Genomic DNA, 25,106 nt, shown 5'->3' on the forward strand with positions numbered 1-25,106 from the left:
GCACAAACCCACCGTCACTGGACCAGACAGGACTGGCAAAAAGTGCTCTTCACTGACGAGTCGCGGTTTTGTCTCACCCGGGGTGATGGTCGGATTCGCATTTAGCGTCAAAGGAATGAGCGTTACACCGAGGACTGTACTCTGGAGCGGGATCGATTTGGAGGTGGAGGGTCCATCATGGTCTGGGGCGGTGTGTCACAGCATTATCGGACTGAGCTTGTTGTCATTGCAGGCAATCTCAACGCTGTGCATTACAGGGAAGACATCCTCCTCCCTCATGTGGTACCCTTCCTGCAGGCTCATCCTGACATGACCCTCTAGCATGACAATGCCACCAGCCATACTGCTCGTTCTGTGCGTGATTTCCTGCAAGACAGGAATGTAAGTGTTCTGCCATGGCCAGCAAAGTGCCCGGATTGCAATTCCATTGAGCACGTCTGGGACCTGTTGGATCGGAGGGTGAGGGCTAGGGCCATTCCCCCCAGAAATGTCTGGGAACTTGCAGGTGCCTTGGTGGAAGAGTGGGGTAACATCTCACAGCCAGAACTGGCAAATCTGGTGCAGTCCATGAGTAGGAGACGCACTGCAGTACTTAATGCAGCTGGTGGCCACACCAGATACTGACTGTTACTTTTGATTTTGACCTCCCCCTTTGTTCAGGGACACATTATTCCATTTCTGTTCATCACATGTCTGTGGAACTTGTTCAGTTTATGTCTCACTTGTTGAATCTTGTTATGTTCATACAAATATTTACACCTGTTAAGTTTGCTGAAAATGAACACAGTTGACAGTGAGAGGACGTTTGTTTTTTTGCTGAGTTTATTTTATAGAGCTGCCAACAACCTTTAATTAATGCACAGCCTGATATTCAAATACATGTTCAGATAAATTATTGAATCTGGGCAAGTCACATGCAACACAAATACAGGTAGTTAGTGTAACTATTAAATCCATTTGTATTTTTAGCAGATAAATTATGTTGCACTTAGGCCTACACACACAAACACACAGATGTGGTAAGCAATGATTCTGTCAGCTTAGTCTGTACATCTCTGACTTGCTTATCTGAATGCTCTCTCTGTCGTTTTCCCTCTCTCTCCCCTACCGTAAATCTACCTCTCTTTCTGAATTGGTGCTAAGTGTACATCATTCCTAATGTATTTGTTACTTCTATGTATTAACCTCCTTATTTGCCCCAACATGCCAGATGGAAGAAGAGCGAGAGAGAGAGGGAGAGAGAGAGAGAGAGAAAGGGAAGAGATGGAGTAGAGTTGTATAAACATACGCATGTTAATCTAACCCTACTCCATCTCTTCCCTCTCTCTCTCCCTCCATCTCTCTCTCTGTCTCTCTTTTTCCGTCTGGCGTGTTGCCGGAGGGAGGAACGAGGGGGAGGAGAGTGAAAGAGCGAGAGAGCAGGTGGGCGGAAGAGAAAAAGGCAGAAAGGACGGAGGGACTCCAGTGGATTCTGAGGGTAATTTGTGAGATGATGCCAAAATAACCTCTAACCTACTCAGCATTTCTCTCTCCCTGACACACACACACACACACACACATACATACATACATACATAGATACATTCAGTATTTACAGTATACTGCCCTGGTCTCTCTCTCTAGCTCCAGACTGAAGGACCCCCTAAACACAGATATTGGACCAGCTTAGCCCGCTCCCATTAAAACATTAACAATAAGAAACACTAATGCCCAAACTGATCTCAGCTCAGCCTTCGCAGCCTTTGTCCTACAACTCCCTGAAATATGTTGTGTCTCTTGGGACCCCGTGGTCATGCATCACTGGTGGTGATTGATAAATCAATCAGTCCACTACAGTCCTCTTCAAACCCTGCCTGTTTATTGGGCCTTTGATAAATAGTTACAAAAAAACACTGGGACGGTTGACTCCAAAGTGGGGTCATGGTCCTTGTATAAATTAGATTTCACTTGGTGACATCTGGCAAAATACACACATGTTATTGTCTTTCTGACACACACACACACGTACCAGCACGGTCCGGCGCGGTCTCAGACCAGTACAGTCCGGTTCCCCCCATAGACCCGGTTCTCTGTCAGGTACATTTTGGGGACCTCCACGATGTCCCTGAGAAGCCCTCTCTTAGCTCCTCCAGCCCCAGTTTCAGTCCCGGCTTGTCGCCAGTCTGGGATTGCAACAGGCGAGGGACCAGAGGGAGCAGGGTGAGGGGCAGGCACACGGAAGCTGTCCCTGTACAGGCTGTGTTTCCCTCCATAAGGTAAGGGCACAGAGGGGCGGGGCAGCCAAGGGTGGCAGGACATGGTGGGAGGGGCTTTGTGGCCCGGCAGGCGGCTGTGGGTGGAGCTCTTGTTCAGGCTAAGGTAGGAGGAAGGGGCTTCCAGACCAGAGGAAGGGGCAATCTCTGACCTGAGGAGAGAAAAAAGGTGAAAGGTAGGGGAGAGAGGGATACGACACACACAAACACACACTACCCTCTAGTGGCGAAATAAAGGAAATACACACACATATACACACACACACACACACACACACACACACACACACACACACACACACACACACACACACACACACACACACACACACACACACACACACACACACAATCACACTTCTCTGGTGTAGTGGTACCTGCTAAAGCGCCTGTAGTATGCATGAGCTGTGCTGACTAAAGGATCTGCTGTCACAGTCGGGGTCTGGCCTGGATCAAGCTGTCCATAAAGTGCCTGAGAGAAGATATACAGATCTGTTGGAATACAGGTTGGACATTCATTCATTCATTTAGTCTCATCTTTCCACTCACACATTCAACTGGCTCCATTGTTTACTTTTGAAAGGTAGATGTATTCACAATTTCCATTTCACAAATACACTATTCAGACTTGAGAGAAGTTAACTTAACATGGACTTCAGTAAAAAAATGTTTACTTAAATCAATGCTTATTAGCTTAGACCCAAGTCCATGTTAAGTGTACTTATCTGAATCAGGCCCTATGTCATTATGTCAGAACATGAAATATTGCCCAATATTATTGTCAGTTTGTCTGTCAGTTTGTTTGTTTACCAGCAGGGTGCAGTAGTGGTCCAGCAGGGGGCCATGTGGAGCAGCCTGGCCCCTGTAGCTGTCCTGCATTTCACTGATTGGCTTAGAGAGCAGGCGCACTGTCCCACAGTCCCGGAGCTGGGACACACACACACACACACACACACACACACACACACACACACACACACACAATCAGGTGCTACCTTTGAATGAAAACACAGACACACACATACACGCTCAATCGCTCTCTCCTCACCTGTTGTGCCAGCTCATTGAGGAAGTGTGTGTTCCAGTGTGGAGGGGCACGTGGGTGCAGTGTGTTGGCCAGGGGCCCCGTCTGAGGCTTCCTGTCGTGCTCCAAGCGTGAGGTGACAGAGAAGTGACTGCTGGTGGACACCAGGGGAGAACGCTGGAACAGAGGGGGCAGAGATGCACCCTGAAACACACAAGGTGTGTGTGTGTGTGTGTGTGTGTGTGTGTGTGTGTGTGTGTGTGTGTGTGTGTGTGTGTGTGTGTGTGTGTGTGTGTGTGTGTGTGTGTGTGGAGAGCGAGAGAGAAGCCTTGTTTATACCTGGTTCTATCATGCATCCTTTGTCCTGATCTTGTCCACATTCTGATTGTACCCACATTTTTCAGACAGGGTAGACTATTAAAAGACGCATTGGGATCTGATTATGATCAGATCTCCTTGACCACTTTTGGAGGATGTCAGGCACACATTGGGTCTGAATATCTTACAAGTGTAGACAGATCTGGACCGTGAAACCATGTAAATAATCATTATCCCAAAATCATTGACAGGTAGACACTATTGATTTATGGTATCAGTGTGTCTTAAAAAAATGAATATAGCAATATTATTTTGAAAGAATAGCTGTCAAATAATTTGCATACAGGAAATCTGGTCACAATGCTGACAGTGGATATATGAGACACATTTTAATACCATATTTCTGAAAATGTGCACACAATCAGAATGTGAACAAGATCAGGACATGCTAGCTCAGGTATAAACGAAGCTAGAGAGAGTGGGTGTAAACACTTTTAAACACGGATAATCATAAAATATCCTATAGCCCATAGATGGTGAAAAATATAGCTACTGAAACACATAAACCTACCGAGCCATATCTCTTACTAAAATTAGAAGACTTATCATCAGAATTCTTTGAATCGAATTCTTTGAATCTTTATTAGGCCTAATTCAAATTGTAAATCGTCTTCCTCTTAAACCTACCTTGTGACTCTCCACATAAAAAGGCACGGGCTGCACATACATATGGCCGACACCTGCACTTGTCTGTCCCAGCTCTCGCCTGTGTCCCTTCCACAAAGCCATTGGAAGAATGTGACAGTTGATCCAACAACAGGAACTCCCTGTTCCAAAGTCCTGTTCACTTAGCTACTAAAATACCATAAACATGAATGAAGAAAAAGAGGTATCACACATGTATACGCATGTTCTTCAAATCAGCAGAAAAGGAAAGAAAACACGACAGGAGCTTCAACAGTGCTTGAACATTATGCTTTGTTTAGGTAATATCGTCATGGATACCGTAGACGCTACTGGCGCAAATTCTGCGCGCGCACACACGTCACTCAATGGACAAACAACAGTGGACTTTTATTTAATTAAATGTGGCCATATTCTCATCTTGCATGATCTGTTTTAAAACACCTTTATTTGTTTTATTTATTAAAATCAGTGAAATTATTGTAATTCCGTTCATACAAGCAAGGGGTACAAGTTTGTTTAGTCAACAATTGGAAACAAAATAAACATTCTACAAGTGACAAACATCAAGACAGACATGTGAAAATTATGTGTGGTACGACGTGCTGTTAGTCGTACTGTACGTAGTTATGGTTTACGACAGTGTGCTGCTTTACAGATGAATGGGTTGTCAGAATGAGTTGCACATGTCCTTACACCACAGAGCGATTGATGTACAATGTGAAACTGTGCGTTCTTTGACAGCTAAGCTAGATATAGCATTGGCGACGAAGATGGCTGAATTTAGCTTACCACAACCAGCACCATTCCTCGCCGTGCTTGGCGAACCTCCAGTCCCGTGGAATAACTGGCTTGAAAGTTTTAACACTTATCTCAAAGATGTGGACTTTTCTAGAATCTTCGACAAGTGGAGGACAGCACTGCTCCGTCACTGCCTCGGTACATATGATTTTCAGAGCGTTTGGATCGGCTCCTACATTCACCACTGCAGTCAGCATCCTACTGAACCACTTCGCCGGGATAGAGCGCGTGCTCCTCGGACGCTACCGGTTATGGAAAAGACACTAACGCCTGGGTGAGTGCATTCAAAGCAACATGGCTAATCTGAGGGATTTGGCTAGCTCTTGTAACTATGGGACAGTTCAAGACGAGATCAGTTGATAGAGGGGATGTTATGTATAAATACAAGGAGAAACTGCTTTTGGAATCGGATAATTTACAACTTGATGGAGCTATTAAAATAGCACTCCAGGTTGAAGCGGCTTTGGAATGCTCTACTATGCTAACAGACAGCTCTGCAGCATACACTCAGCCCCCAGCCATTCTCACACAGCAGCTTCAACCCGAGCAGGCGCACTACAACGATCACACGCTGCGCACTCCCTCCCACGTTGACAGCTGCATGGACACAGACACCCGCATGCCCCTGCAGCAGGCAGACTGATAAACAAACAAGTAGCTATGGCAACTGTGGGGCTAGCTCTCACAATTCAAGGGCTTCAAATTGCCCAGCCTGTGGGAAAATATGGAAGAACTGTTCAAAATACAATTACTTTGCTAAAGTGTGTCGTTCTGCCCCAGCTGCATACTAGCTCCACCCAGAACAGGCCCTTATTTTCATCTCACCCTCAACATGAACACACTGAAATCCAAACCTTCTCCACTAACCATGTGTCATTCAAGACATGCACTGTGTAGCTGGTCGAGGTGGGTTTGCCTTTGCTACTGGATACTGGCACTGCGGTGTCGTTGCTCAACCTTGCCACTTACAAGTTTTTCAGTCACCTACCACTCCAACAGCCCTCCACTGCCCTGTGTGGGTGTGGTAGATCCAAGATAGACATTACAGGCACCCTCCAGGTCCCAGTGCTCTACGGCGCCAAGCATCTGCCATCATTCACATTTCACATTGCAAAGCGGGGTGCCAACCTCCTGGGCCTCGACCTCTTCACAGGCTTGGGGTTCACACTGAGAGATGAGTGGGTCAGCTGTCCACCAAGTTTCCGGCACATGGCAACAGAACTGGCCAACTCTGTTTGATGGACTCTGCTGCCTCACAGCTTTTACTCACAGGCCCCTAGTGAACCCGGACGTGACCGCAGTAATGCAGCCCCTGCGGCACATTCCATTTGCACTGCGTGATGACGTCACAAAAGATCTCCAGTCACAGTTGGAGGTAGGCATCATTGCGCCAGTCAACGCTGCCCCCTGGATTTCAAACTTGGTCATCGCAACTAAAAAGTCAGTTGGAATCCGGACATGTGTGGATCTCCGTGCTGTGAACAAGGCTGTTGTCCCAGATAAGTACCCCATGCCTACAGCTGGGGAGCTGACTGCACAATTTCATGGTTTCACGGTCTTCACGAAGCTCGACCTACGTCAGGGTTATCTTCAGGTGCCCCTCCATCCAGCCAGTAGAGACCTCACAGCCTTTGTCACACATGCTGGTGTGTTCAGATACACACGCATGCCTTTTGGACTTAGCTCCGCCCCCAGCTGCTTCCAGAAGTTGATGAGCACCATCTTCGCTGGAATACCCGGGGTGGCAGTTTATCTGGACGACATCGTGGTCCACGGCCATGACCTCCACATCCATGACCATCAACTCCACAGAGTTTTCAGTGCTCTACTGCGGAACAACCAGACCCTGAATGGTGGAAAGTGCACCTTTTGCAGTTCCAGCCGTCGAGTTTGTGGGGTTCCGCCTGTTGGCCAAAGGCATTGCCCCATTCATGTCGAACATTGAAGCCGTCCTCCGCATCCCGGAACCGACATCAGCCTCTCAGGTGGCCTCGTTCTTGGGCATGACAGCCTACTACCTCCGGTTTCTGCCCCACTACTCAGACCACAGCGCCCCATCGCCAGCTCTTCAAGAAGAACGAGCCATGGGCCTGGACGGCAGCCTGCTCAGATGCGGTCCGCTCACTGAAGAGCCAGCTCACCACAGCCCCAGTCTTGGCTCACTTTGACCCGTCTGCCCCACCATTGTCACCTGTGACACCTCAGCTGGAGCACTAGGAGCTGTCCTCTCACAGCTGCAGAATGACATTGAGATGCCTGTCGCATTCGCCTCAAGGGCCCTGAGCCCCACTGAACAACGGTACTCTGTGGGCGAACGAGAAGCACTGGCCTGTGTCTGGGCGTGCGAAAGGTGGCACCTCTACCTATACGGCCTGTTGTTCACGCTCCAAACCGACCACCAGTCCCTCACAATGCTACTGTCGGCAGCAGTAACTGGCCACAAGCCACTTCGGCTGCACAAATGGGCCGACCGCCTCAGACAGTATGACAATCAGCTGAAGTTCACTCCTGGGAGGGATAACGTGGTGGCAGACCTCCTCTCATGCTCCTTTGACGCTCCTACTCCGACCGTCTTGCCAGACGACAACGAAACAAAGCTCATACAAATGCTCTACGCTCCCCTCCAGTCAGCTGTCTCACTGGAGGAGCTGAAGCAAGCATCGGAACAGGATCCCACACTGTGTACCCTGCACACCTACATACACACTGGATGGCCATCACGTGTGCCAGAAGAGCTGGCAACTTACGCCAGGGTGAAGCACGAACTTTCTTGCTGGGAAGAAGTCTGTGTCTCTCAAGGGTTTTGCACTGTGGTCCCGAGTGGCCTGCGTTGACGTGTTCTATCAATGGCGCACGAGGGTCACTTGGGCACAGTGAAGGTCAAGCTGCAATGTCGAGACCTTGTGTGGTGGCCAGGCATCGACCACAACATCGAAGCCCTGGTCAGGGATTGTGCTACAGTGGGAAAACAGGAAAGTCCGCCCCACCCCCACTGCTGCCTCTCGCGTGGCCGTCCCGCCCCTGGGAGCACATCCAGCTAGACATCTGTGGCGAGATCCATGGGCATGCAGTCCCTCACCATCAGCGCTTCCTAGTGGTGGCATATGACATCCATTTTAAGTGGCCAGAAGTGGTTCCTTTCAGAACTGTCACAGCACAAGCCATTGTGAACATCCTAGACAGTCTGTTCACAAGGTGGGGCCTACCCCTCACCCTCACCACGGACAATGGGCTCCAGCTAACCTCTGTCGAGTTCTCCTCCTATCTCAGCAACAAGGGAATCAAACACATCCGCACGGCCTACTACAACCCACAAACTAACGGAGGGATGGAACGCTTCAACCAAAAGCTGAAGAACGGCATCAGAGCGCACCTGTTCCAGGGGTGCACGTTCCAGACCAAATGCTAATGCACTACAGAGCAAGCAAACTCACAACAACACAGGTCTCCCTGGCATCTCTCATGCTAGGTCGTGCGATGGATCTGCCACTGGACAGACTCAGAACACAGAGAGCAGCAGAACCGGCGACTAGGCGCACCCAAGGAAAGCAGGCGGTGACCAGGCAACAAAGAGAAATGAAACAGTGTTTCGACAAGGCACACAGGGTGAAGAAGCCGATCATCCAAGTGGCAGACTGGGTCCGAGCCCGACAGCCTCAACGGTGCAACAAAATGGCCTCATTCTGGTAGGACCCCTTGCAGGTCAGTCGACAACTGGGGGCCGCAACCTTCATGCTGAGCAATGGATCACGCTGGCACGTCAGCCGCCTCAGAACAGTCCCTGCCCCTCAAGAAACACAAAACTGACATACAGGCCAGAGACGCCACCTGATGGACCTCCTCCACTACTACCACCCGAGCCACAGCCTCTGTGGGCTCCCCAAGGGCCAGAGCCACTTGCGGCTGAAGAACGGCCTATGAGGGAACGAACTCGCGCTGCTCATCTGAGGGACTACTTAACCTCCTTTCATTCTTAGGCTCCGTTAGGTGTCTTAGTCAACCTCCAGGTTAATGGACTGAACTGGCTAGTTCGGAGAGTTGTTATTTACCTCTTACCTCAGAATGAGTGGCACATGTCATTAAATAACAGAATGATGTACAATGTGAAACTGTGCAGATGTGCATTCTTTGAAAGCTAAGCTAGATATAATATCGGCATTTGAACTCTGGCTGGTGGCCAGCTGTTTTATGCACCGGTTACTTTCACATTGACGTCGGCATAGGCAGCACATCCAATAGGATAGGGATTATAAACTTCCCCTAAAGTAAATGTAATAACATTTGCCAAAATTTGCTATATAATTACTCATGTCTATACATAAATAAATAAAATATTTTAAAATACTGCACCAGAGGATGTGATTTGGCCACAGAGGATCATTTGCTTCTTTTAAAAATGAGCTGTGGATTGTTTTTAGTGCACTACTTGGGCAGTGTGCGTGGTGCGCTGCAAATAGCCTACCAAATAGGTGATTGTTGAGTTGCAGCTGTCAGTGAAAAGCAGTTTAATAGGCCTATCGCAATATTTCTAAATACAATTGTCGAAAAAATATAGTTTAGAAAGCAAATGGCTATTGCTGAAAACAACAACAAAGTAAATAGTCTATTCTGTCTCTAGTTATCAAGATTCTCAACTCCCAATTGAAAGATTTTGGGGGGGACAATAATTTCCTCATCCAGGCTAGATGGACATCATATTGTACAATTGTGTCTCCCCTTTTCGTATGCCTAGATTAGATGGATGTCATTTGTATCTGTTTGTTAGTGTCAGCAGAATATCCTACTAATTTGTGTCAAAACAAAATATATGTTGCTTTCGTCGCCAGTCATATAAAGTGTACACAGCAAATTGGCCCGCGTTGATATTTCAGTGTTATATTTCTAGTGTTGATTCAGGCGTTAATTTCACTCTTACAGAGTGAGTTTAACACTCAGTGGTGTAAAATAACCCCCAGTGTTGCTGTTAATAACTAGAGTTATTGTGTTACACTGTGGAGAGTAAAACAGTCCCATCAAAACCACACCCATCATTATTACAGTTGAAGTCTGAAGTTTACATACACCTTAGCCAAATACATTTAAACTCAGTTTTTCACAATTCCTGACATTTAATCCCAGTAAAAATTCCCTGTTTTAGGTCAGTTAGGATCACCACTTTATTTTAAGAATGTGAAATGTCAGAATAATAGTAGAGTGATTTATTTCAGCTTTTATTTATTTCATCACATTCCCAGTGGGTCAGAAGTTTACATACACTCAATTAGTATTTGGTAGCATTGCCTTTAAATTGTTTAACTCGGGTCAAACGTTTCAGGTAGCCTTCCACAAGCTTCCCACAATAAGTTGGGTGAATTTTGGCCCATTCCACCTGACAGAGCTGGTGTAACTGAGTCAGGTTTGTAGGCCTCCTTGCTCGCACACACTTTTTCAGTTCTGCCCACAAATGTTCTATAGGATTGAGGTCAGGGCTTTGTGATGGCCACTCCAATACCTTGACTTTGTTGTCCTTAAGCCATTTTGCCACAACTTTGGAAGTATCCTTGGGGTTATTGTCCATTTGGAAGACCCATTTGCGACCAAGCTTTAACTTCCTGACTGATGTCTTGAGATGTTGCTTCAATATATCCACATCATTTTCTTTCCTCATGAAGCCATCTATTTTGTGAAGTGCACCAGTCCCTCCTGCAGCAAAGCACCCCCACAACATGATGCTTTCACCCCCGTGCTTCACGGTTGGGATGGTGTTCTTTGGCTTGCAAGCATCCCCCTTTTTCCTCCAAACATAACAATGGTCATTATGGCCAAATAGTTAAATTTTGTTTCATCAGACCAGAGGACATTTCTCCAAAAAGTACGATCTTTGTCCCCATGTGCAGCTGCAAACCGAAGTCTGGCTTTTTTTATGGCGGTTTTGGAGCAGTGGCTTCTTCCTTGCTGAGCGGCCTTTCAGGTTATGTCGATATAGGACTCGTTTTACTGTGGATATACTTTTGTACCTGTTTCCTCCAGCATATTCACAAGGTCCTTTGCTGTTGTTCTGGGATTGATTTGCACTTTTCACACCAAAGTACATTCATCTCTAGGAGACAGAACACATCTCCTTCCTGAGCGGTATGACAGCTGCGTGGTCCCATGGTGTTTATACTTGCGTAATATTGTTTGTACAGATGAACGTGGTACCTTCAAGCGTTTGGAAATTGCTCCCAAGGATGAACCAGACTTGTGGAGGTCTACATTTCTTTTTCTGAGGTCTTGCCTGAATTCTTCTGATTTTTCCCACGATGTCAAGCAAAGAGGCACTGAGTTTGAAGGTAGGCCTTGAAATACATCCACAGGTACACCTCCAATTGACTCAAATGATGTCAATTAGCCGATCAGAAGCTTCTAAAGCCATGACATTTTCTGGAATTTTCCAAGCTGTTTAAAGGCACAGTCAACTTAGTGTATGTAAACTTCTGACCCACTGGAATTGTGATACAGAGAATTATAAGTGAAATAATCTGTCTGTAAACAATTGTTGGAAAAATGACTTGTGTCATGCTTGAAGTAGCTGAAATTTGTGGAGTGGTTGAAAAACGAGTTTTAATGACTCTAACCTATGTGTATGTAAACTTCCGACTTCAACTATAGATGTCTCGTAGATTGATCGCTATGAAATGTTTGTATATTTGAATGTTTAAATATTATGTTATGTGGTACTTTTACATAATTATATTTGTGTGTATTAGCCAGTTTTGTATGTTATGGTGATTTATGATACATTCCAGGATGTCCTTGTTTTAGGTGGCAATTGACTTCTGTTTTGGAAAATTGACTGGGGAGGCTGCTTGAGCCTGGTACACCCCAACCTGCCTAGCTAAGGTAGCAGCAGAGTAAGCCTGCATGAGGCTCAGTTCGTTTGTTTTCTATCACCCGTAGGTCTATTCGTCCAGTTTGGAATTGTAAATATTGTGAATATCTTTACCATTTACCACTATACTTGAACACTGTAAATAAATATCAACACGTATGCACCCGAACCTTCTGCCTCCTGAATATCTGACCGCATCTCAACACTACCTATTTTACGTGGTTTGTTTGTAATGTGTGCTTTTTCTCAAACAAAGTGCCAACTCGAGTGTCTAAGATCTCCAACTAGTTGCTCAGCGTAGTTACCATTTCTTTCCACTAAATAGCAGCCTAAGTTAGATCTAAAACCGGGCCGGTGGTGCGTGTTCAAAGCAGTTTTATCTTCCAAGCTAGATTTTTCTGGCTACACTTGAACCTGTTGTTATAGTCGACAGAGAATTTATACTATTTTTAGAATCATTGTCTTAGAAGATACCAAATGTATGGGAATGTGATTAATCATTTTAGCAAGTCAGATTGTATCATATATATTTTTTTTTCTTTACATAAGGCGTTATTACATAATGCGCTAATGTTATGTCTTGAAAAATAATGATCTCAGACACCTAGAACAAACTCCATGTATAGACATTTTATTTGGTAGTAGAGGCTATTTCAAATTAACTAGTTTTATTAACGCTCAAACCATATGTAGATGCCACTTCATTCTAGGTATGCGCGCCTAACAAAAGACCCACGCATGTATGACGCGCCATACACCTCTTACATTCTCCCTCATTCCCATGGGGTGAACTGGTGGTAAGCAGCCAGCCTGTATGCTCTGCTAAGAAATAAAAATATGTTTGATAGCCAAACATCAAATGTATACTCTAATCCACAATCGAAAATAAATCTGGATGTATTTATGACGTTACATGTTGCTTTCTACGATTCGAACCCCTGTCGTCAATTCAAAATATAAGAACGTTACCATCACGCCAAACTGCGGTAGAACCTTTTAATTACAGTCGGGTGTATTCTACTTCTTACATTTACCTCACCATTATTGGTTATCATTAACTGGTTTAGTGGCTGCTAACAGGTCGAGTAACCTCTTCTAAAGGTTTCTAAAAAATAGTATAAAACAGACTGACAGGAACCTCTGACTGGATGTAATACAGCCACTATCCACTGGGATTTTGTGCTGTATCAACACCACCGCTCTACAACACACACACTCATCCTCCCTGGCCATTATCTGGCAGCATCCGCACTGACACTGGTTTGTGTCACTGCTACACCGATCTTGTTATGTTGCTATTCTTGCCAACTTTTCGACCCGGGGCGATAACATGAAATGTTTAAGGAGGTTTATTGGCTCAATATCTGTGTCCTCCTCTGCCATTAATTAATTGTCAGACTCAGAGCTACTGCTTCTCACTTTTGGGAATTCCAAAACTTTCTCTCCTACCAATGGCAATATGGCGATTTACAGTTAGCTGGCGATTTACAGTTAGCTGGCATTCTAAAGCCTATCATTTCCATTCCCCTTTAACACCAATGTTCCCTCTGAACTGCGTGTGTAGCCCCAAGACTGCCGCGCAGAAATATTAGCCCACAGACAGATGTACGAGATTTAATTTCACTCAATTTTCTAGATCAGTGGTCACTAACTGGTCGATCGCCATCGACTGGTCGATCTCCAAGGCATTGCTAGTCGATCACCAAACATTTCTGCAAAACACCCAACGATAAAGCCTTGTGTTCCTATTTTTTATTTTTTTGTCTCCGCTGTTGTCAGTTGGTGCACTCAATTCAGCAGCCCTGCGCGCCGGGTAGGCGAATGTTGCCATTTTAAACCATTTCATGTGTCTGAATGTAAAACACTGCCTTCCCGTTGGTCCCAGAGAGCAAATCAAGTGCATTATAGGTCTACCGCTGGCCAATCGGATGGCTCAGATGACAGTGTCTGCAGTAACGTAGCAGGCATAAAAGAAAGCTACAGCAAGGTTGATACTGTGAGATTTCAAAACGTTTAAAACCATGACTAGAGAGAGACTGTCAACGAATATAGCAAAGAGCTGCTGTTTTTATGACTGAGTTCATGCTTAAGTTCTTACTCAGCACTGTCAACTCTTAGTATTCAACATTTTTATAACCCATAAAATGTGCGTTCTTCCTGTTTCCACTCAGTGCTACAACCATCACTGCAGCAGTAATGAATGAGTAGGAAAGTGTATCTATGTGCTTTAGTTGTTATTATTAGCGGCTTGGGTCTTTTTTAATGTCAAGGAATATTTGATTTTCTCTGTTCACAAGAGTAACAACATACATTTGTGCATGAGGCAGAAATAATGCGGTGCGACTTGAGTTTGTTAGGCAGAACGCATCGGAGTAGGATTCTATTGCATTGACATGCACTACAGCACGTACTCTACACAGACCAGTGTGGCATAAACAATCAGAGCTGCAGTAGGCTTATATGCAAATAGACCATTGCCATATATGGATCTGTGCCATTTACTTTAAACTGGACTGTGTTTACAGCATGAGCGGTGGTGAGTAGATGCACTTGTTTTGAGATCAAAGCGAAAGCTGCATGTAGCCACATTTTGTTCATATCCTTTGCTAGATAGTGAGTTATTAGCCCAGTTATATTTATTTATTTTTATTTTTCCGTTATTTTACCAGGTAAGTTGACTGAGAACACGTTCTCATTTGCAGCAACGACCTGGGGAATAGTTACAGGGGAGAGGAGGGGGATGAATGAGCCAATTGTAAACTGGGGATTATTAGGTGACCATGATGGTTTGAGGGCCAGATTGGGAATTTAGCCAGGACACCGGGGTTAACACCCCTACTCTTACGATAAGTGCCATGGGATCTTTAATGACCTCAGAGAGTCAGGACACCCGTTTAACGTCCCATCCGAAAGACGGCACCCTACACAGGGCAGTGTCCCCAATCACTGCCCTGGGGCATTGGGATATTTTTTAGACCAGAGGAAAGAGTGCCTCCTACTGGCCCTCCAACACCACTTCCAGCAGCATCTGGTCTCCCATCCAGGGCCTGACCAGGACCAACCCTGCTTAGCTTCAGAAGCAAGCCAGTAGTGGTATGCAGGGTGGTATGCTGCTTAGCCCAGTTATAGATCAGTTGTAGTCAGTAATAGGGAGTGATTGCTTCCTACAGAGCACAAAACATATACATTTCTAGACATCTTTGAAAAGCAAATTTACATTTACATTTACATTTTAGTCATTTAGCAGACGCTCTTATCCAGAGCGACTTACAGTAGAGTGCATACATTTTACATACTGAGACAAGGATATCCCTACCGGCCAAACCCTCCCTAACCCGGACGACGCTATGCCAATTGTGCGTCGCCCCACGGACCTCCCGGTTGCGGCCGGCTGCGACAGAGCCTGGGCGCGAACCCAGCCCAGCCTGGGCGTGAACCCAGAGACTCTGGTGGCGCAGCTAGCACTGCGATGCAGTGCCCTAGACCACTGCGCCACCCGGTAGACAAATCAGGTAAAGAGATTTCTTTTTTGTCTTAAAGGGGCAGTGTTGTATTTTGAGACAGGCTTGAATAAGCTAAGTAACCAATAGGCAGTAACCAATATGCAGAGGGTAGCATTTGTCTGATTCTCTGTAGTAATGGTATGGGAATAATAATTCATTTTATTTTGTAAAGTGGCTTCTTGCATTAAACAACACGTTCTGTCACCTTGTCTGAAGAACAAGTGGATAAACAGGTTAATGTCAAGCCCTGCATGTTTTTTTCTTCAAAAGTCTCATGGAATGTAGACCTACACTGAACACCACACATTGGGTGCTACTGTAGGCTGAATTATAGAACAGCTATTTCCATGTTATAATGTTATGGGATGCATTTTCTCCATTGTTTTTGATGGTAGGCCACTCTCTGTGGGCCTACATTATGATCAAATAGCCACAGTAGCCTACATGGCCACTGTTAAAACTGTAACTTAAAGTGGGTACAGCCTCAGTGTTCACATTAAGCACACGCTGGAAGTTGCACAGAATTTTCAATGTTCAAGTTTGCAAATATATACACTACCGTTCAAAAGTTTGGGGTCACTTAGAAATGTCCTTGTTTTTGAAAGAAAAGCACATTTTTTGTCCATTAAAATAACATCAAATTGATCAGAAATACAGTGTAGACATTGTTAATGTTGTAAATGACTATTGTAGCTGGAAACGGCTGATTTTTTATGGAAAATCTACATAGGCGTACAGAGGCCCATTATCAGCAACTATCACTCCTGTGTTCCAATGGCACTTTGTGTTAGCTAATCCAAGTTGATCATTTTTAAAGGCTAATAGTATAAATAATATATAAATATATATATATAATATATAAAATAATATAATTTCCAATATATTTGAGCAAACTATATAGCTCAGAATTGTTGTTGTTGTTTTTAAATAGCTTAGTATTTGTATTTCATTTGTAGTATTTTTTGCTCATCTTTATCAAGGGTGCCAATAATTTTGCATCTGTAAATGTATGAATTCAAATTTGAGTTGATGATTGGACATTTGGTTTTACGCTGATTCATTTATGCATGTCATTCCTTTTATTATAAGTACAATTCTGTGATGTATTTTAGCTAAAGTGATGATATCACCTCTCTGGTTAAGTGAGTTTGTATGACCCAATCCAGGTAAGAGGGTTACCAATTGGGGTATATTCACTAGGAACCAAACAAACCAAACAGTAGCAAACAGAACGGAACGGGACCTACCTGAATTTGTCCAATAGAAACTCTTGTTTCCGTTGCAAAACATTTCCCTTCAGAGTAAACGGTTTAACGTGGCCTGTGTGGTCCAGTGGTTACAGCCGCTGACCCTGGAACACATGTATGCCAGAGTCGGCATGGGTTTGAATCTATCTCACTGCCCTTTGACTCACCCTCTCACTGTCTTTCCAACACTGTTCTATCTCTTCAATAAAAGCAAACAAATTAGTGGGACTGCCCCACTCCTTAAAAAATACCAATAAAACAAAGAGTAAATGGTTTTGCAACTGTTTGCTACGGTCTTGGTCAAAATAAATACACACTTGGTATTTATGGCAGTCTGATAGTTACCTGCCTGCCTGTCCACCATTACATGATAGGAGATGCTTGTTGAGAGGCATTCTCAGCTCAATGACAAATAGCTGTAGTTCACTATAAAGAATGTAACTATTTGCAGATACAGTATACTCAAGATGGAAAAATATACACAACTTGTTAAATAATAATAAAAATAGGTTTCCATTTAATCATCACTTGTGATGTCTGTGTTACTCTCTTAACAATCCTGAACTGAGCTCTGATAATCAACCAAATGTAATCCTATAGCATAACACAATAACATTTGCTCTCCAACTTAATTACTTACATCACAAGAAGAAAATATTAGTAGATTCAGTAGAGTCATATTCATGTTGAATGAAACCAATCACGTATTGTTGACAGTTTTAACATACTATTACAGTGCTTTTCACATACAATGAGAAGTGTAGCGGACATAGAATCCACTTTTAGTGTATGCCCTATAAGAAAAGATAGAAAGAAAGGAGAATAGGAGAGAGGGAGAGGAAGAGGGAGAGGGAGAAGGAGAGGAGGTGTGTGGCCCCACCGGACAGTGCAGCACAGGTGACTGTGAGGTCAGAGTTATTCCCACTGGAGGAGAAGGTGACGAAGCCTGGTTGGTCAGTGCTGATCTGGCTCTTGATCCAGGCCTGGTACTGGGACACTCTGGCATACACTCCTGGAAAATTTGGTCTAGCACAGCTTACTCCGAAACTCACAACACCAGACTGGATCCAGACTAAGCCCGGTTTGCTCACTAGCGGCCCCCCTGAGTCTCCCTGTACAGAGACAAACGTTGCATCGGGGTCAGTGAACAATGCAATTACCAGCAGAAGTTCTCATGATTTTGGTTTGTGATCATCTCTCATTTGTCTTTAAAGGTCCTACACAGTCAAAATCATGTTTTTCTTGAAATTGGATGATATTTGGATGAAACCAGAACTGCTGCTTCTACATTTATAAAATTGGATCATCAAGTTACTGTTCCCCTCCCCCATGTCAAACACTTGGATTCAGGAGGCGGGATTATTAAGGGCTTTATGTGACGTCACATAAAGCCTCTCATTTTAATACACCAATGGTAATGTACTATTCTCTTACCTAAATTCATTATGTACCGCCTTGTAACGGTCATCGCAGAAGGCGTGTTGACAGAGGGGCGTGGTTTAGATAGCTAGGTAGATAGTCTACCGGTGCCAAAATTTGACTGCAGTGTGTCAGCAAATATAATTAGAGGTGCCCCCTATTCATCTATTCAAGGCAAAGATACTGATAGGTTTCCACTTTCATCTGTTTCATCTGTGTTAGCTAGTAGCTGGCTAGCTAGGGTTTTGGCCAGCATGGAACAAAAGCAGGGGAATGGTTGCCCAAAACGCTTACGCAGTTCTAATGTCATTACATCAAGAGACATTACAATTGGAAAATTCATACAAAGCAGGCTAAGGAAAATGGCAGAAGCAGATTTTATGTTTGAATCAGATGGTGTGTCTAGTGGAGATGAGAGTGAGAGGAATTGGATTACAGTGGCTAATGCAAAAGGAAATAAGAGAAGTGGTCGTGGAATCTAGTAAATCCAAGCCTAGTTCTGGTTCTTTTTTGGTCGGAGTAAAGGTTTTGAATTGATGCTGTTACCTGGGAGATCAGTTTGAAGTCTCGATAAAAATGGTGGATGCGTTGGATGAGGTGGCGTCGATGAGAGTAACGAGAAGTGGGCTTATTATGTTGTTTTGCGTATCGATGGAACAGAAGGAGCACGCTCTGCGCCTCAAGAAGATATTGGATTGGAATGCGTCATGTGTGGATCTTTGAAGCAGGGCACCTATCAAGGGTGTTCTCTGGGGTGGCGCTAGAAGTAAATGCAAAGTGTATACGTGAAGAATTGGATCAAGCGGTTGGTGCACAACGTCTGACCCGCATGGCGGATGGAGTAAGGAAGCCCACCCCATCCATTCTATAGTTTTTTTATGAAGAGTCTCTGCCTTCTCACATGTATTTGGCTTTTATGAGATACCCTGTGAGAGCCTACGTGACCCAAACCCGAGCAGTGTGATGAAGGCAAATTATTTGGTCATGTGGTCATGTGTATGTAGATGGGAGGGGTATCGTACGCCAGCTGAGTCTAGAATGGCAAGAATCAGGGCTGTCCAGAATGTCTCCTATCTGGAGGCGGTGAGAAGAGTGGAAGAAAGGAGTGAAGTTGAAGAAGTAATGGTAGTAGGAGTAGAGGCACCAGGTGATGTTCCTTGTCAACAGAGGGATCCTGACATGTTGCATGTTAAGAAGGTGGACTTTGTGGCGTTTATTGCGTTGATTATCAAGTGCACCGCACAAACGGAGAGGAAATTGGCGAAAATAGGCATCATTGTGAGTGCGGCTGAGCGTTTTTTGAGACTCAGGGATTTTACAGCAGAGGCATTACAAGAAATCCTGTCAATGAATGCTACATTCAATGAATGCTCTGCACCTGAGCCTGTTTAGGGATGTGATTTGAACTATGACTGAAGGAGTGGGATGGTTTTTTAATGTATTTTTTTGTATTTTGTATGACGTAATAGAATAGTAGAATATTCCCATAATAGAATAGTTTTTGTTTCAATACCCCATACGGCAGGTGGCGGCAACACAGCAATAGGTGTAGTCTACCATAAAACCTTAAGAAGAAGAAGAAGAGGAAGAAGAAATTCATACAAACTTCTTTATATCATTGATAGTCATGATATATGAAGATTGTCTGGCAGTCAATATATATTTTTTATTAAATGTACCCAGACAGCACTCACCCTATAAAGTTTCAATCGAAATTGTCCAAAATGAATTAGCTAGCTAGCTTGATAAACAGTGCTGACAATTCCATTTGGGCTAGCTAGATAAATTATATGGCCAACATTTTGTCTATATTGATGACGTTACAATAACAAAATAGTTGGACAAATCATTTGTGAAAGCATGATGTGATGTATGACAGGATTGGAGGTTGCATGCAATTTCAATGTTGTTTGAGCTGCTTCGTGTGTGAGCAAATTTGCTTGCAACAATGCTCACTGCAAACAATGCTCACTGCATCCATGTTGCTTGACAAAGATATTTTCAAAGAACCTCACCGTCAAGGTGAGCTACCCACCCACTCAGCCTACTAGCTCCCCACTCAGTCTGTATTTTCAGACTTCCTGGTAGTTTGACACGAGAGAAAAAGTAGTCATACAAAAAGTTATTTTACATGGGAATCAGAATGACTGTTCGGGACCTTTAAATAATAGCTCTGCAGACCGCAGCTAAAATGCAGCTTTAGCTCTGCAACTACAGTATTTGGAATTAAACACAGCCATGTATCACCTGACAGGAATCCTTTCCTCCCGCCAATAGACCAGCACAAATCATGTTGCTTGTGATTGAACCCACTCCAGCATAGAGACAGGTACACTTCCTGTTCCCCACTACTGGCAGCTCCACCTCCTGTAGGGTCTGGGGTGAGGGCAGAGACACTGAGGAGGAGAGACCATGAGAGACAGGTCACCTTTTACCGATAAACCGTTGTATACATTTCTGATCCTTTGTGATCTGCTCCAACTGTATTGATAGAAACTGAACTTGACAAAAGGTGATATATGTACAGGTATAGGTTGTACAGTCAGGTCCAGAATTATTGGCACCCCTGACGAAGATGAGCAAAAACATACTATAAAATAGTACGAATACTGAGCTATATTGTATGGAAAATGATGTTAAACTGAAACAATTGCTCAGAGAACATGTAGTAAAAAAATATCTGAAAAACATAGGGGTGAAAATTATTAGCGCCTCTTTTTTCAATACCTTGCCTTGCAAAAATAGTGGCACTGAGCCTTTTCCTAATTTGTTTTATGAGATTTGAGTACGGAGAGAGAGCTCTTTGGCCACAAACACCAGTGGTGGTTTTGGCGTCGAAATAAGGATGCATAAGCAGAAAAGAACCCAAACCTACTGTCAAATATGGTGGTGGATGTTTGATGTTATGGCGCTATTTTGCTTCCACTGTTCCTGAGGCTCTTGTTAAGGTCAACAGCATCATGAACTTCACCTAGTACCAGTGCATTTTAGACAAAAACCTTATTGCCTCTGTCAGGAGGCTGAATCTTTTCCACAAGTGGATCTTCCAGCAAGACAACAACCCCAAGCACACATCAACATCCACAAAGAAATGGTCAATTGACCACAAAAATTAACCTTTTGCAGTCACCGGACATTAAACCCATTGATAACCTGTGGTTTTACAATGAAGGATATCAAGGATCTGGAAAGATTATGTACGGAGGAATGGTCTGAGATACCTCATATTAGGAAAAGGCTCAGTGCCGTTATCCTCGCAAGGTGAGGCATTGAAAGAAAGATTTATGATTTATTTAATTTAAAAAATATATATATCTTTATCAAGGGTGCCAATAATTCTGGACCTGACTGTGGCTTGACAATGCAAAGGCAGTATTGGGACCATCAGTTCTAACCTCCGCTATTGGTATTGCCCCAGCCAGTGACCCAGCTAGTAGTGCCATTGTAGTATGTGCTGCCCCCTGCTGTCAGGCAGACCGGCTGAATGTAGTTAGTGAAGGTGACAGATGACGAGAGCTTCAGCAGACATATGTCATTGTCATTGGTTTCACGGTTGTAGTTGGGGTGGCGGATGATCTGAGAGACCGTTTGAGACACCTCGTTGGGGTTGAAGCTTTTCTGATTTTGCCGGCCCAGGTAGACAAGCAGGCCAGACGTGCTGGTGCTGAGAATGAAGGGAGTTGAGGCTAAAGATTATAAGTGTGATTGTTAGTGTGCTTGCTGACACAATTGACCTAATTCTGTAATGTATTTTAGAGAGATAATGTCACCTCTCTGGAGTCACTTATTTGACAACCATAGATAGACCACCATAGAAGCTAGCAAGCACATACATTTTTGTTAGGAAATGTAATTTTCAAGTTTTTAACTCAAGTTTTTGTATTTACATGGTAGAGTTGTCCTCAAATTACCAAAATACATTATCATTTGAATTAGCTCTCTGAATTAAGAGATTATTCATGAATACAGTAGATAAAATAGTACATAGACAAATACAGTGTATAGAGACGTTTCAAATCACACATTGGCATAATATACAGGTTGGGGGAAAGGGAAAGGGGGATACCTAGTCAGTTGTACAAATGAATGCATTCAACTGAAATGTGTCTTCTGCATTTAACCCAACCCCGGATGGGTAAGGTTACGTCATTCTACCTGGCGAAGCAGTGAGCGGCAGTCAGGACCCAGTCTTTGTTGATAAGGGAGCCTCCACAAAAATGGCCGCTGGATCTGTGCAGACTGGCCTGCCATGGCCAGCTCCCTGCCACTGCATTATGACCCCCCACGATCTTTGTGTTGAGAGGAGCTGTGCCGCACACTGGAGGATACAAACCGATGAGAGGTGGCTCATGATAGAACACACAAATCCCTCACAGTATAAAAAGAGCAGCAAGAAACAAAGCTGATTTGAAGTTCTGCAGTTGTATGTAATAACTTACCATCCAACTGTGCATGGCCACCTGGGTGAGGGAAAGTGGATTGGTGTTATTAAAGGTTTTTTCAGTTACCAGGTTATACTACTTAAATTTACATGCTAAATGGGGGAGGATGCTAATATATAAATACTATGTAAAATCGCTGAACTAACCCTTTAAGTTGCTGGAATTAGAAAGTGCCTGTGAAATCTTACAGTTTGTCTATCTATTAGAATATAATGATTCTCTATATAAAACACGGGTTTGTTGTTATCCAGAATGAATGGAGACAAGGGAAAAATAACAAACTCGTTATTCCCTGAAACAGCCCACTTACCAGAAATATTCAGTGGTGTTATGTACTTAAGTAAAAAATACTTTAAAGTACTACTTAAGTAGTTTTTTTGAGTATCTGTACTTTACTATTTATTTTTTGGATGACTTTTACTTCACTACATTCCTGAGGAAAATAATGTACTCCATTATTTACTCCATACATTTTCCCTGACACAGAAAAGTATGCGTTACATTTTCAATGCTTAGCAGGACAGGAAAATGGTCTAATTCACGCACTTAAAGAGAACTTCCCTGGTCATCTGATCTGGCGGAATCACTAAACACAAATGCTTTGTTTGTAAATTATGTCTGAGTGTTGGAGTGTGCCCTGCCTGTCCGTAAAAAAAATTTAAAACAAGAAAATCATGCCATCTGTTTTGCTTAATACTGTATAAGGAATTTGAAATTAGTTATACATTTACTTTTGATACTTAAGTATATTTTAGCAATTACATTTACTTTTGATACTTAAGTATATTTAAAACCACATACTTTTTTACTTTTACTCAAGTAGAATTTTACTGGGTGACTTTCACTTTCACTTGAGTCATTATCTATTAAGGTATCTTTACTTTTACTCAAGTATGACAATTGGGTACTTTTTCCACCACTGGAAATATTACCCTTCTGTTGGCGTCATAGGCAAAACTTGTGGTTTACTCAATGCATTTTTGTCATACCAACCTCCCTTTGCTCAAACTATTCAATGCCTCTCAGTGGAAGTCATTCTAAGGGCAAAGGGAGGATAGAAAGAAAGAAAACTGCCATTTCCAGAATTTCAAGTTTGAACCCTCTTACTTAGAAATCAGTGGAGGCTGCTGAGGGGAGGACAGCTCATAATGGCTGGAACGGAACGAATGGAATGGCATCAAATACATGGAAATCATGTGTTTGATGTAGTTGATATTTTTCCACTAATTCTGCTCCAGCCATTACCACGAGCCCATCCTCCCCAATTAGGGTGCCACCAACCTCCTGTGGTAGAAATATTCTCACTCTCATTATCTTAATATCTAAACCAACAACATCACTGTGTAAAGTGGGTGAAATTCAGCAGTGAATGACAGAAGAATGTGGGCTGGGCTAGACTAGTCTATTTCTTATCATTAAAGAACAAATCAATCATGAATATACAACAGTAGTTTTAGGGAGAATCTTTTATTTATTCTGGGTGGAAACCCCCCAAAAAGTTCTTTGGAACAATAGTATCACTTTGGGACAGTGTGGGAGAGAATTTGATGTTTTAATTATCATACTCATGAAGCTACAAAAGTGTCCGTGCTCAACCTAAACATGTGTAGACAATACAATGAATGAACCGGAATGACATTTACTCTGACGGGTCAACTCAACGTGTCTTCTGTCCAATATTTACCCGGCACTGGGTTGTTCACAAAAATCGAATTAGCATAATAAAAAAATCCCAATAAAAATCAGTTTAAGCTAGAGATATATTTCCACCGGGCATTCCACTGATTTCAAAACTCAGTCCTCCAGAAAATGGAGAGTGGAGAGCATTAGCAACACTATCACAGTTCTTTGTGAGATCTTTAAAAAAAAGCTGCGTTAGAAATGATTACATACACATACCGAGCAGCTCATGTTATAGACAGAAGCGTGCTACATGGCACGTTTCCAATCATGGCTAGCGGGAAGGTTCCTGTCTTTTACGTGGCTAAACGCACTAGGCTCGTAATTTAACAATGTTATCCATATTTACAGATGGCATACAAGTTTGTTATGAAGGAACATGAAAGTTCAAATGTTCCAGAAAGCCTTTCCAGAAGGCACATCTAAAATTCAAAATCAAATAGCTAAATTACCCTTGGTACGACCTTCTTAAAACAATTCCATATAGCTTAGTTGACTGCATTTGATTTGAAATAATAATTCCCTCTTACCTTTTCCAATGCAGGTCAACGCTACTACCACAGCACACAACGCCCACCACGAGTCCATCCTATCAGCTGCTCTGGCTCTCTGTGTCCTGTCTTTAAAATACCCTCTGTTGAACGGGGAGGTACTGTATGTACGTAGGTAGGTAATTGTTTGTATTGAGTCAGGGTGTGACACTTACCTCACAATACCGATCATTGTCTCCTACAACCTGTCATCTCTCTCTCTCTCTCTCTGTCTGTGTGTGTGTCTTTCACAACCTTATGTCACCGATCATTCCCTCCATTACCTAATTTAGCACTCTTTCAATATCAATTGTTCTCAATTCAGTTCAATTAAAATCATGATTTGGCAAATCATG

At 43.5% G+C, this 25,106-nt stretch overlaps 2 protein-coding genes across 5 annotated transcripts; both read right to left on the reverse strand.

The window, feature by feature from the left end:
* Window positions 1-810: 810 nt before the first annotated feature.
* On the reverse strand, window positions 811-5,515 carry zgc:193811 (uncharacterized protein LOC559801 homolog). 4 transcript variants are annotated; one of them, XM_038979032.1, is made up of 6 exons: window positions 5,071-5,515; window positions 4,282-4,446; window positions 3,301-3,453; window positions 3,063-3,179; window positions 2,630-2,724; window positions 811-2,404 (listed from the first exon to the last, which is right to left on the reverse strand). In XM_038979032.1, exons 1-6 carry the CDS (start codon window positions 5,083-5,085, stop codon window positions 2,029-2,031), a joined length of 921 nt encoding a protein of 306 aa, XP_038834960.1. In that variant the 5' UTR covers window positions 5,086-5,515; the 3' UTR covers window positions 811-2,028. The 4 variants fall into 4 exon arrangements, with proteins under 4 accessions (XP_038834960.1, XP_038834951.1, XP_038834969.1 ...); XM_038979023.1 differs by having other exon boundaries at window positions 3,301-3,480; window positions 5,071-5,508; XM_038979041.1 differs by having other exon boundaries at window positions 3,301-3,480; window positions 4,282-4,449; window positions 5,071-5,501.
* Window positions 5,516-8,735: 3,220 nt separating this feature from the next.
* Window positions 8,736-24,808, reverse strand: LOC120043925 (trypsin I-P1-like). Its single transcript, XM_038988526.1, has 7 exons — window positions 24,751-24,808; window positions 22,538-22,558; window positions 22,254-22,416; window positions 21,494-21,762; window positions 20,346-20,494; window positions 17,560-17,791; window positions 8,736-8,860 (listed from the first exon to the last, which is right to left on the reverse strand). The coding sequence occupies exons 1-7, from the start codon at window positions 24,806-24,808 to the stop codon at window positions 8,736-8,738; spliced, it is 1,017 nt and encodes a 338-aa protein (XP_038844454.1).
* Window positions 24,809-25,106: the final 298 nt, after the last annotated feature.

The sequence above is a fragment of the Salvelinus namaycush genome, chromosome 3 (assembly GCF_016432855.1).
Source record: "Salvelinus namaycush isolate Seneca chromosome 3, SaNama_1.0, whole genome shotgun sequence".
In the NCBI taxonomy this organism is placed as follows: domain Eukaryota; kingdom Metazoa; phylum Chordata; class Actinopteri; order Salmoniformes; family Salmonidae; genus Salvelinus; species Salvelinus namaycush.

Coding starts and splice junctions, on each gene's coding strand:
- LOC120043925 (XM_038988526.1), bottom strand. CDS start 24,808: ATGGACTCGTGGTGGGCGTTGTGTGCTGTGGTAGTAGCGTTGACCTGC. Junction 21,763..22,253: donor GCCGCTCACTGCTTCGCCAG/GTAGAATGACGT, acceptor CTTCATTCTCAG/CACCAGCACGTCTGGCCTGC. Junction 17,792..20,345: donor GAGGAAAGGATTCCTGTCAG/GTGATACATGGC, acceptor GTCTCTGTACAG/GGAGACTCAGGGGGGCCGCT.
- zgc:193811 (XM_038979023.1), bottom strand. Junction 3,481..4,281: donor TTTATGTGGAGAGTCACAAG/GTAGGTTTAAGA, acceptor TGTGTGTTTCAG/GGTGCATCTCTGCCCCCTCT. Junction 3,180..3,300: donor TCAATGAGCTGGCACAACAG/GTGAGGAGAGAG, acceptor TGTGTGTCCCAG/CTCCGGGACTGTGGGACAGT.